This window comes from Neofelis nebulosa, chromosome 4 (genome assembly GCF_028018385.1).
Source record: "Neofelis nebulosa isolate mNeoNeb1 chromosome 4, mNeoNeb1.pri, whole genome shotgun sequence".
Taxonomy (NCBI): Eukaryota; Metazoa; Chordata; class Mammalia; order Carnivora; family Felidae; genus Neofelis; species Neofelis nebulosa.
The window spans coordinates 138,373,764-138,386,730 of record NC_080785.1 but is presented as its reverse complement, the minus strand read 5'-3'; the positions used below and the strand labels follow the sequence as shown (position 1 = coordinate 138,386,730).

The 12,967-nt window shown below is 43.9% G+C and overlaps 1 protein-coding gene across 4 annotated transcripts in view; it reads right to left on the bottom strand.

The window, feature by feature from the left end:
- Positions 1 to 12,967, bottom strand: part of PRICKLE2 (prickle planar cell polarity protein 2) — a 322,338-nt gene that overhangs the window by 81,667 nt on the left and 227,704 nt on the right. For all 4 annotated transcript variants that reach the window (XM_058726282.1, XM_058726284.1, XM_058726286.1 and 1 more), the window contains one exon: positions 7,245 to 7,428. In XM_058726282.1, coding sequence (XP_058582265.1) covers positions 7,245 to 7,428 — 184 coding nt within the window. The remainder of the gene's footprint in view (positions 1 to 7,244; positions 7,429 to 12,967) is intronic.

Below are 12,967 nucleotides of genomic sequence, written 5' to 3'. Positions count from 1 at the left end.
GAGCCAGAAGTGATGCCCCCGCTGACTTGCTGATCCCCTGAGGGGCAGCACAAACGGCCTATGAGCGGCCTATGGACTCACTCCCCCTAGGCCTAATGACGGTGATGTTGCAGATTTCAGGCACCAAGGAAGGTGGGTGGGGGAGCTCATCTCTTCAGCAGACAGCTCTGAAACCTGCTTGGGGCACGGGAGAACTCAGTCAGGTGGCCCCGTCTGAGCCCCTGTCCAAGTAGCTCTGACTCAGTGGAGCCATAACTTCATTAGAAAGATGTTGCACCTTGGGGTGCCTGGGTGGCTCAGTCGGTTGAGCGTCCGACTTCGGCTCAGGTCCTGATCTCACAGGTTTGTGTGTTTGAGCCCGGCGTCGGGCTCTGTGCTGACAGCTCGGAGCCTGGAGCCTGCTTCGGATTCCATGTCTCCCTCTCTCTCTGTTCCTCCCCTGCTCTCACTCTGTGTCTCTCTCTCTCTCTCTCTCAAAAAGAAATAAAGATTAAAAAAAAAAAAATGAAAAAAGGGGCACCTGGGTGGCTCAGTCGGTTAAGCGTCCGACTTCGGCTCAGGTCATGATCTCACAGCTCATGAGTTTGAGCCCCGCGTCGGGCTCTGGGCTGATAGCTCGGAGCCTGGAGCCCACTTTGGATTCTGTGTCTCCCTCTGTCTCAATGAAAAAATGTTGAAAGAAGGAAAGATGTTGCACCTTTACGACACTCACACAGCAGGCGACGTTGGGAACAGAAAGGCCTCCGTCTCGGCAGAATTCGAAATGATTTGACTGAAAGCTTTGGAGAAGGCTGAGGAGGAACGTGGGACTCCTGTTAACCGTCCTCCACCCTCACCCAACCTTCCTCTGTCCCGGACAAGCAATTGTTCCTTTCCCCCTCTTGCTGCCTGCTCAGTTCGGGGCAACAGTTATCGGTGACACGATAGCTTCACAGGAAGGGCAGTAAGGTGACAACCATTTCAGCGAGCACCTTCTGTGTGCACACGCTCCCTCATTCGGGGCCCTGGGGCCTATCCGTCTAGGAATACCAACTCCCAGGGTGGGTTGTTGGAGACTGAATCGGTCTCTGCTGCTCGGTTGTGTGGCCGGGGGCACGTTGTTAAATCTGAGCCCTGCTTTGTTCACCTCTGACACAGAGACAGGAGTGACAAGGACCCGGTAAGGCTGATTCGAGAATTAAATAGGGTAATGCAAGCAAAGTTAAAAACGGTGGTGGGCACGTAACGAGCGCTGAGGATTTTCTCCACTGTCATCATCATCATCATCATGAGAAAACCAACACTCTTGGAAAGTGAGTACCTTTCTCTGTTAGAAAGGTACGGAGGAGGGGCCAGATGTGCCCGACTGCAGAGGTGACGTTCTTCCCGCTGGACCATGCTGCTTCTTCCTCCTCGCCCTGTGGCTCCCAAAGGGCTCCCCATATTTGGACTGAGATGCAAATGATTCCCTGCCAGACCCTAGGCTCCTGCTACCACGCTCCAGGCCCGGGTCTTAGAGTCAGCAGCTTTCATGCACGTGTGGGCTAAAGCACACCAGTCTCCCGTCCCCTGTAAGCTGAGAAAACCCTGAAGCCACCGAAATGGTTAGGGGAATCTGCTTAGAACACATACCTTCAAGAGAAACACAAGGAGCAGGAAAACCTGATACAGAATAATCCTTCATGTTAGAAAACAAAACAAAACATTTTGATGACTCCTGTCTTTTCCGTGTGATGCAATCCTGAACGTTTCTGCTTCTGCTGAGCATCTGGGTCATCTGCCTGTCTCTTAACAAGTATCTGCTGGCTGGCTGCCACGGGTCAGGCACTGTGCTAGGCGCTGGGGGATTCGTGAAGAACGAATCAGACAAGACCCCTGCCCTCTCGGGTCTTAGAGCAGAGTGAAGGAGGCCAACACCAAGCAGATAATCACACAGGTATTTAATTACATTTGAAAACGTGCTAATAAGGGAAGTTGCAGGGACTGCTACGCAGCATGTAACTGGGGACCCAATCTCACAGTGGGTGTAGGCGGTGGTCAGAGACGCGCCTTCAGGAAACGCATTTAATCTGATACCTGATGGATGAGCAACAGTCACTAAATGAAAAGCCAAACAAAGACTTTTATGTACCTCCAAGAGAGATACTGCACACTTTCACGGGGCTCGAAACCAACTAGTTCACCCCCTCCTGTAGGCAAGGCAGCACTGGATGATCTGACTTGCCACATGGGGCAGAATTATGAAAGCCGAACGCTGGACACTGACTCCTGGTATCTGCCTCCTTCCTGTGGTCACGTGATGCGCGAGTTGAGACTTCTGGACGAATGACCCAACCACTGCTCTTTAGGCGCAAAGACACAGTTTAAGGCCAAGGGAATATTACTAACGTTTGGACGCCAAGGATTGGGGACGTTCATATTTGAGAATTGTCTACCGTCTACAGATGCTGGAATATCCAAAACATCGATAAAGAGGAATCAGGCTTGCATGGAGCACTGAGCAGAACGAACAGAAAAAACACATCCACACGTGCCCGGCGAAGACTGTGTACCCAGAGGACTTACCAGTTATAACCTTTCTGGAGGACAGTTTCCCACAACAAGTCAAAAGCCTTAAAAAGGCTTACGTGTGACCACTCCACCTCTCAGAATTGTTCTTCAGGAGAGGAAAAGGCAAATGCACAGGGTCGACGGCTGCCCCCACCTTATCTAATGCAGCGGAGAGCTGCCAACAAGGCACCCTTCAAAAAGAAACCGTCAGCTTAGGGCGCTCAACAGTGGCACTCTTGGCACTCCGACTTGCTTTGTCTTTGTAGAAACATCTGGCGATTTTCCGGATGCTCAGCGTCCCAAGCTGCTACCCATTTTAATGCTAGTGGAATTATTTTGACCGTTAAGTACCCCCTTCTAAACATCCATTTCCAAATGCTCCCCCTAGTGGTGGGTGGTACCACTAGGTTTCCACGCTGGAAACTCCCAGGGAGGACCAAACAACTCTTCCAAAGGATAACCTGGATCTAAATGTACGGATCCCGAAAAATGTTCACAGGAGATGAAGTGAAACGAAAGTCAGGGTAAATGGACGGCATCATCACATTTTTTTTGTCCGAAACAAAAGAGAAAGTACTCCTTTTACAAAGATACTTGCTGCACGCCTATTATAAAGGTTGCAAAACAGTACTCCTTACTGCTGGAATGACGGGTGATTTTGACCCACTTCCTTAGGTATCTCATATCTTCTTTTCTTTCTTTCTTTCTTTTTTTTTTTTTTTTTTCAACGAGCCAGTTTTCCCTATATCAAAGGAGAACTCGATTTCTGTTTTGGAGAATAAAAGGTGGCCCATGTGCCGCTCCCTGGTCCTCACCCCACTCCAATCCTTGTTTTGACTCACTGAGGATAGCAGGGTCTGTTTGTTTGGAAAGCACGGCCTCTGCTCAAGCAGCAAGGGTTCCCCCCTTTTCCACTCTTCCAAATACCTGACCCTGTTAGGAGGGAGCAGCTATGCCACTGGAACTAGAACATGGTAGCACTCAAGGAACTGCTGGTCTGGGTCAGCCTTTTATGCCTCGACTGAGCCAAAATTTTGCCGACTGACCCTTCAGGTTTTAAGGTCACTTTCATCCGGTGTTTCTCAACCCCACTTGAGTGAACCCCCAGGGTCACTGGGCACTGCCTGGAGGCAGCTTTGGTCATCCCAAGGTCTCGGGGAGTGGGTGGCTTGTGCTACTGGGATATAGTGGGGAGAGGCCAAGGAAGCTGCGAGCAATCCTACACTGAAAGGGGCAGTCCCAACAGCAAAAAATTACCCAGCCCCAATTCCAATAGGGCTCCGGTAGAGAACCCCTGCTCACCATCTGCAGTTCCAACGGCGTCCTAAATATTTTTCCAAATTCCTCCTGAAGTATCACCCACTATAAATTTATCACCCCGACAGCTCTAGGAGATGGGGCACATGCTAGCGAGCGTGAAGACAAACTGGAAACGAGCACAGATGGTCAATCAGGGCAGGTTAGGTCGCGGAGGGCTCTCCGGATGACAGGACACAAGTTGTTTGAAGCGAACGGCGGGAGAGGGGTGTGAGCGGCCCCAGTGACTAAAAATCCTTAAAAGTCACAACATGAACGCCCTTCCTTTCTGGCATCATGGGTCATATGTACCGTTTCTCACACTACTTCAAGAAGGTTGGGTTTTGTAGCTAGGAGGTTTTTCTTAAGATTTAAAAAAAATGTGTGATTTATTTTTGAGAGACAGAGTGAGAGAGCGGGCGGGGGGGGAGGGGTAGAGGGGGAGGGAGAGAGAGAATCTCAAGCAGGCTCCACACTCGGCGCAGAGCCCGATGTGGGGCTTGACCCCACAATCCTGGGATCACGACCTGAGCTGAAATCAAGAGTTGGACACTCAAGCTGACTGAGCCACCGAGGCGCTCCTCGGCGAGGAGATTTTTATGAAATTAAATGCCCATATTCAAAAACACCTCTCTAAATGGGAGGTGACTGCCATGTGCATTATATATAATTGAAGGCATTTCTCAGAAGCAATAGAATAATAAAGAGTATCACCTGAAGGTATACTACCAACCCCGTGATCAGGGAGTAAAATGAAAGGTTCTCACAGAAATGAAAGCACATTACTCTTAACCCTAACTAGTCTTTAGCATTTTGCCTGCAGCACAGAGCATTTAATGTTCACTGTAATTTCTCTTGGTAAAAAAAGGAGTTTTCTCAAATCAGAGACGACTAACATGATATTAAACATCAGCATTTTCAGTGAAAGGCATTCAGGGTCCCAAATTGTTTTAATCTTAGAACGTTCTTAGAACATGAGAGCTTTTTAAAAAAAAACTTTTAAATGTATAAAAAGTTCCATAATAGATATTAAAATATCTCATAATTTTATCTTCATTTTTATTTTTATTTTTTTTGGGTGGGGGGAGGCAGATGGAGAAGGAGAGAGAATCCCAAGTGGGCTCCATGCTGTCAGCATAGAGCCTGACACGGGGCTTGATCCTACAACCATGAGATCATGATGTGAGCCGAACTCAAGAGTCCTGTGCTTAACCAACTGAGCCCCCACACGCCTGAATGATATCATACTTTTAAAATTTGATTCCATTTCTTTTGTCCAACATGATCCCTTCAAACACCTTTAAATATAGACTCGTATTTTATTAGGCAAATATACAGTCCATCAAAGAGTCTGAAGAGATAATCTCTCACTCTCTGGAGAACAAATGCCCTTTCTAACTCTCTGTGTCACATAGGTTTGACTAAGTTCAGGGAATAGATGAGACCATCCAAGGAACAGGAGAGTTATATAAGAGATGGGAATATCCTGTCACTGGACATAATTCAACCCATTTGTTGAAGAGCATTAATTGTTTTCTTGCAAAACAAATCAAAGAAAGTGGTTCTTTGTTTCCCTATAACGTTCCTTTTGGATGAGACAAGCGGCCTCCAAAAATACTGTAAGCACTCGCTTCAGAATTGGCGAATTGAACTAAGACTCCAGTTTCCACAACTGCCTGTTTTCTTGGTCCTACAGACAATTTTCTCCACATCTGAATATCATAGATTGATGTTTCACGGTCTTAGAGAAGAGTCTACCTAAGCAGGGAACCCAAAATAGTTTAACTTCAGAATTTCAGGGCCCAATGTCGCAGAAAGCAATGTGAACAAAAGAGAGATGGGTCTCTTAGAAGTTGCTGGAAATGAGGTTAGCAAGAAAATGAAACAAGCTCACAGATGTATCTAGGTGTGAAAATTCACTGCTCAAACACTGGCAGCAGAGCGATGATGTCAAAGATTCTCAGTCACCCACCACCTCATTTGACTTTTCAGACAAACTCAATCAAACACTCTCATTTTTCTGAAGCCTACTCTTTAATAACACAATCTGCACTGAAGCAGAAGAAAATAAAGATAGAACCTTAGCCTGTAAGCTGAGAGACAATGGTTTTATTTCTTCCTGCTAATATCTCAGCACAGAACTCCCTTAAGTTCTCATGGAGATCATTTTCTGTGAATGTTGCTGTTCTAAAACATTTTCTTCCTAGTAAGAATTAGGACAGAGATCACAAAAATGAAGTGCCTGTAGGGCTTGGGAAGGTAACATCAAAGGCTGAAATGGACTGGGCGATCCGGAGAGATCCAACTGTCTAAGAAGAATGGCCAGCATCCAGCTCAGGCTTGGCCGGCACCAATCCTTGCAGGGATGAGATGCCAGATCCTCAATTCTTTAAGATACAACTATGAACTTTTACATTAAAACTCCTCATTTTTAAGGATTAGTCACTAATGCAAAATTTTAAAGAATACTTTGCTAGCTGAGCCAATCCTGCCAGTGTGCTTGACTTCGGGTGCCAATTTGTGACCTCATATATTAGAAGACAATGAGAAATGGCTCATCAAAAAGATGTTATCCGTGTCTAACTCGGGAGTCACCTGGGAATTCTTGGGTCTTTCTTAATCATAAAGAACTTTTTCCAGAAGCGTTATCACGCAGAGATTTCCTGACTTCACATTTTAGGGGTATTTTAAGCTTGAAAACATTCTGTCAGACATAGAGAAGATCACTAGAGGATGAATTTTCTGTGTCAGAGGGAAAAAGAGGGGTGCACAGCTCAGAGCTCATCAAAGTATCCAGCTAAAAAGAGGGGACTTCTAAGCCAACATGAGTCTGTGGAAAAGAAAACGCCAACTATAGAAATACAAAGCAGAGGCTGTACATCACTGAGAAAAACACAGTGAAACAGAGAGAAACAGAGTTCATCTAATCAAGCCAATAATATTTACAGCCTGTAGGAAGTGCCAAATATTTCAGGAAATGCCAATGTCTTTCTTTGCAAAGCAAGGCCAAACTTAGTATTTAAACACAGCATATATCACTGGGAAGAATAAGGCAAATCCCTATTTCCTCCCTCTCCTTTAACAAAGAATCTTAGAGATTCATGGCCGATGTAGAAATCCCTTCCACCCTTCAAAAATCAAGTTTCCTTCTCTAACGTTTTAAAGCCACTGTTCCTGAGAAGTTTCTAGTCAGTCTTCTGTTGACAGTTAACAATGGCAATCCAGAATGAATTAACAGTGGCCCACGCAGGACTCAGTTCCCACCGGGGCCCACGAAGCCGTTCAACCCATGGAGCCCCAACCACTTCTCTGAATCAGCAAAGTTAACTCTTCCCTCTGAACTGGAATGAGGAAGGACGGGCGGCCCAAACCACAACTGCCCCCCCCCACCCCCGCCCCTGCCCAATCAAGAATGGTACCTGTTCAGGCTTCAGCCCTGGTGGGATCCAGGCATACTCCTCCAAAGCGCAGCCTGAGTCGTCGTCTGAGGTCGAGTTCCTCTGGAAGTCAAACATGAGTTTGCTGACAGTCTTCTCCATCTCTAGGGGCATCACTGTCACCATGTGCTCCTCCTGAGGGCACTTGCAGTGCAAGCAGATCTTCCTGTAAGCAGCAAAGGCGGTAGGTGAGAAGGAAGGCAAAAGAAACCATTTTCAACTGGCTGCTAGTCACCAGCCCTTGGATCCCAAACCATAAACACATTCCTTGGCAACTGGCTCTTGGCAAGAGCCTCTAAAGCAGCGTTCCACAGCACGCCTGTCTTTGGAAAAGGTGTGGCGGTACACATGCGGAAACGTCATGGAAGGTCAGAGGCCGCCAGGTAAGCAGGATGACAATGTTCAAACTTGGACTTCAACCTTTCTTCTAAATCAATATCCCAAAAGCCATGCCAAAGTATCTTTTACTAGACAGAGCACTGGACATGGATGGCGGCAAATTTGCTTGGCTGTAGTAGTAATTAAGTAGACGTAATATATGCTGACCAGAAATATTACCTGTGGATGTAACAAATATTGACAACACACCATTTTTATAAAAGCTTCCTAGAAGCTTGGAAAATGGAAGCGGTTATAGAAAGAACTGCAGGTGAGATTTTTTTTGATGAAAAATAGTGAAGATACGTTTTTCCCACGAAATAAATCTGGCCCCAAGATCTCATGGGAAAGACATTGTCACCTGTACTAAATATCCCCATGGGTTTGAAATTCTCATCAGAAACCCAAATCTCTATGGTTTTTTAAATATGCAGTACAAGAGGATCATGCATGTGAGTTATGTCAAAAGGTAGCAGCCGAAGATAAAAATCTGGCCCCAAAGTTGAAGATTTCTCTTTTAAGGTTACCCTCTGTTCTTTTCCATGCTTACAAAAATGATGAAGCAGTAAAAAGGTTGATATCAGCAACACAAAAGCATTTCTAGCTTCCAATGATAAAAAAGAGGGGAAAAAAATGGGAGGAATAAAATTTTAAGAAAATAAGCCGTTCTATGTGGTACTCAGATCTTTACGATTAGTTTCGGTAACATCATATCCGGGCAATGAGAGAGCCCAGAATCCTAATCCCCACGTGTGCCTAATTTTTTTGACACTAGCTTTCTTCAGATCTAATTCCCCTACCATGAAGTTCACCATTTTAAAGTGTACAAATCACTGGCTTTTAGTATATTCATAGCTTTGTGAAACCATCACCACGATTTAATGTTAGATCATTTTCATTATCCCCAAAGAAACCCAGGGCACATGAGTAGTGACTTTCCACATTCCCTTCCCTCCTGTCCCTGACAACCGCTAATCTATTTTCTATCTCCAGGGCTGTGCCTATCCTGGAGATCCCACACAAGTGGAATCATGCAATGCGTAGTCTTTTGAAACTGGCTTCTTTCACACAGCATGAGATGTTCAAGGTGAATCCATGTTGTAGCATGTACCAGTCTTTCCTTCCCTTTTATTGTATTATAATATTCCATAGTGTGGATATGTTACACTCTGTTTATTCATTCATCAGTTGGACATTCTGGCTGTTTCCACTTTTTTACTTTCGTGAATAACACTGCTCTAAATGTTTATATACAAGTATTATTGTGTGAACATATGCTTTCAATTCTCTTGGGTATATATCCAGCAGAATTACTAGGTGATATGGTAACTTTACGTGTAACATTTTGAGGAACTGTCAAACTGTTCTTTAAAAATATCAGTGCCATCGTCCATTCCCACCAAGAACGAATGAGCGCTTTATTTTCTCCACATCCTTGCCACACACGCTATTATCTTTCTGTTGGTGCCATCCCAGTGGGTGTGGAGTGGCATCTTATTGTGGTTTTGGTTTGTATTTTCTTAATAGCTAATGATATTGAGCATCTTTTTACGCGCTTATTATAAATCTACTTTGGAGAATGTTCAAACTTTTAGCCCATTTTAAAAACGGTTATTTTCTGTTTATTGCTGAATTATAAGCATTTTTTAGATATATTTCTGAATACAAGTCCTTTATCAGAAATAGGATTCGGAGAAATATTCTCGCACTCTGTGGGTGGTCTTCATTTTCGTGATGATGCCCACTGATGCACACATTTCTTATTACGAGGAACTCCCATTTTATTTCTTTTTCTGCTGTTGCTTGTGCTTTTGGTATCATGCCTAAGAAACCACTGTGTGACTCAAAGTTGTAAGGATTTACTCCTATATTTTCATCAAGGAGTTTTATGGCTTTGGCTCTTGTATTTGGGTCTATGAGCCATTATGAGTTAATTTTCATGCATGGCGTGAGGTAGGAGTCCAACTTCATAGTTGTGTGGATATTCAACTATCCCAGCACCATTTGATAAAAAGTCCATTCTTTCTCCATTGGACTGTCTGGTCAAAAAGCAAGTGATCATAAATATAAGGGTTTATTTCTGGACTTTCAATTCTATTCCACTGACCTATGTACTTTATGTCAGCATTACTCTGTCTCGATTGCTGTAGTTTTGCAGGTTTTGAAATTGTGACTATAATCCGCCAACTTTGTCCTTCTTTCAAAAAACTGTGTTGGCTCTCCTGGGTCCCTGACATTTGCATCATGAAATATGAATTTTAGGATTATCCCGCCATTTTGTGCAAAAAAAAATCCAGCTGGGATTTCAATAGAGATTGCAATGAGTCTAGAGATCAACTTGGAGAATACTGCTATCTTGACAATATGAGATCTAACCCATGAACAAAATATGTCTTTCTATTTATTCCTGCCTATTTTAATTTTTTTCAATGCTATTTTTTGCTTTTTAGTTACAAGTCCTGCACATTTTTTGTAAAGCTTATCCTTAAGTATTTTATTCTGTTTGGTGCTATTGTAAATGGAACTGTTTGCTTACTTTCATTTTCAGATTGTTAGTAGATAGAAACACCAATGGTACTTGTCAATTCATCTTGCACCATACAATCTTGTTGAACTCATTTTTTTTTAACATTTTTTTTAACGTTTACTTACTTTTGAGACAGAGAGAGACAGAGCTTGAATGGGGGAGGGTCAGAGAGAGAGGGAGACACAGAATCTGAAACAGGCTCCGGGCTCTGAGCTGTCAGCACAGAGCCCGATGCGGGGCTCAAACTCACAGACCGCAAGATCATGACCTGAGCCCAAGTCGGGCACTTAACCGACTGAGCCACCCAGGCACCCCTCATTTTTTGTAGTTTTAAGAGCATGGTGTGTGTGTACGTGTGTGTATTTTCTTAGATTTCCTACATATGAGATCATGTCATCTGCAAAGAGAGATAGTTTTATTCTTTCTTTTCTAATCTGATACCTTTTATATCTTTGTCTTGCCTTACTGCTGTGGCTAGAACCTCCAGTACAATGGTCCACAGAAGTGGCAAGGGCAGACATCTTTGTCTTGATCTAAAGGAAAAGCATCCCATCTTTCACCATCAAGTAGTAGTGAGCTGTGGGTTTTTTGCAGATGCCGCTTCTCAAGTTGAAGAAGACTCGTTCTACACCAGTTTTTTGGGTGCTTTTTTTTTTTAATCACAAAAGGGGGTTGGGTTTTGTCAACTGCTTTTTTCCATCTATTAAGATGATCGGTTGGTTTTTGTCCTTACTCTATTAACGTCCTTTGCCTGAATTTTGACACCAAAGTGTACTCAAGAAACAAAATCAGTTTAGTTCAGCCAAGTCAGGCTTGTCAGATTCTCCCACCTCCTGCTCTTCATCCGACTGAAAATATACACAGACAGAATGTACACTTGGATCTGGTTTGCATCTCGAAACTCAAAGAGGTTCCTTCCAAACCCTGGCTGCTACTTTTAAAAATAGTCAGAGCCCATTTTAAGTAACTCTTTAATTAACCGGCTACTGTAAAGAAGTCAAGGGTGTCAGGAAGTGGTCAGGGATTTTTCCCTCCAAATATTTTTATACCAGTTAATGACTTAAAGAAAAAAAAAAATCAGTGGGCTTAAGCAAATTTAGGAAGCTCTTTGGTGACTAACAGTTTATACTAGAAGGCCATACTTTAAAAACAAGATGTAGAGGAATTTTTATCAAATTCAGTCTCCAGAATATTCATCAGAGCAAGTCATGTATCCAGTGGTGCAAGGAAGAGCACAATGTTTAATGTCTGATGGACATAATCCAATGAATGCAAGCCCCAGGAGAAGAAAAAAGACAAGAAGAAAACAAAACACGGAATTACAGAACCAGATCCAGAATGAATCTCACGGAGTAGAACGATCAACAGAACAGAGTGAGGGCAGAGGGCTAAAGGTCTATTTAGTCAACAACTATCCAAGCCCCTATCATGTGCGATGCTAAGCGCTATGGGAAAGGTGAAGCAGCATGAAGGTGATCAGAATTAGGGAAGGTGCATACATGTGCAGAATGCACAGCATTTGCCTAACTTATACCTTACACCCAGAAATCCAGATTAACACGCCATTCCTCCAACAAAGAAATTATCATCCCCACTTTCTAGAGAAGAAAACAAAGGCCCAGAGAGATCAAGCAATATGTTCAAAGTAAACTCTAAATGGTGAGCAGAACAGAGACTCAGAGTAGGATCTATGTGACCCCTGAACCCAAACAATTAACTATAGAAGCCATGCCTGATCCCAACCACAAGTACCTTTGTGCCCTCGAATAACAAACACATTCAGAAAAAGCAAAATCAAAGAGGAAGGAAAACAAAAATGGTAAACAGAAACCATGAGGATCTCATGTATTTTCCCTGCTAGCTGCCTCCCTTCTACTTCTCATTTATAATTAACAGGCACTCCTGTGGCAAGGCATTTTTATTTGCAAAGAATTTTCCGTCTTTGAGGGATGCCATGACAGCCTTTGGAAAGACTAATTGAATAACCCCTGTTTACAAATAGGGAATCCAAGGCTCAGATGCTCAGACAGGAGCGGAGGGTCAGAGATAGGCCACGAGGATTTCTCTTGATCCTCAGGTCTCTCTCTCCCTCTTGGCAAAATGTACACAGCAACACCCAACAGCTCTCTCTTTCGACACACTGATTAAAGCTTTTCAGGAGTGTGTGGGGGAAATAAATGATTCGACTTAAAAAAAAAAAAAAGACATTTATGAAAATAGAACCTGCTAGTATAGCAGGATTTCATTAAAAAAAAAAATAAAAAGACCAACCATATAAAGCACACATTGGTTTCATTCTGTCAGAGCTGACATTCTACCTGCACATAATTGGGTTTGTGAATGACAGGTTTCCAAGGAAGAAGGCAGGATCCCGGGAGCAGTGATCCCGCATTCCCCTTCCTTCCCTCCCTCTGCCCAGCAAAATCCCCTGCAACCCCCTACCCAAAAGTTGCAGCCATTAATGCATTTGCCTCCACATTCAGGAGCCATGATCTGCTCTTGCACACAATACTGGTGGCCAGGTGGAGGCTCTCTTTTTAACTATCTCAGAGTATTCTTGTCATCTGTGCCCATGACCACAGCATTTGAAGAGTAACTAATTTATGCTAATTAACTTACATACCATGCGGTGGTGCCGTGGAAGGATTCATTATAAATGGCCTGGGTGTGTGTGCGTGTTGGGGGGGGGGGGGGAGTGGATGTCTCATCTTGGAAATGTTGACAGGTTATTTACAACACTGAACCCTGGAACCACAATGTCTTGCTTTGTGTGAGAGGTGATAAGATGAAGGCAAAAAGG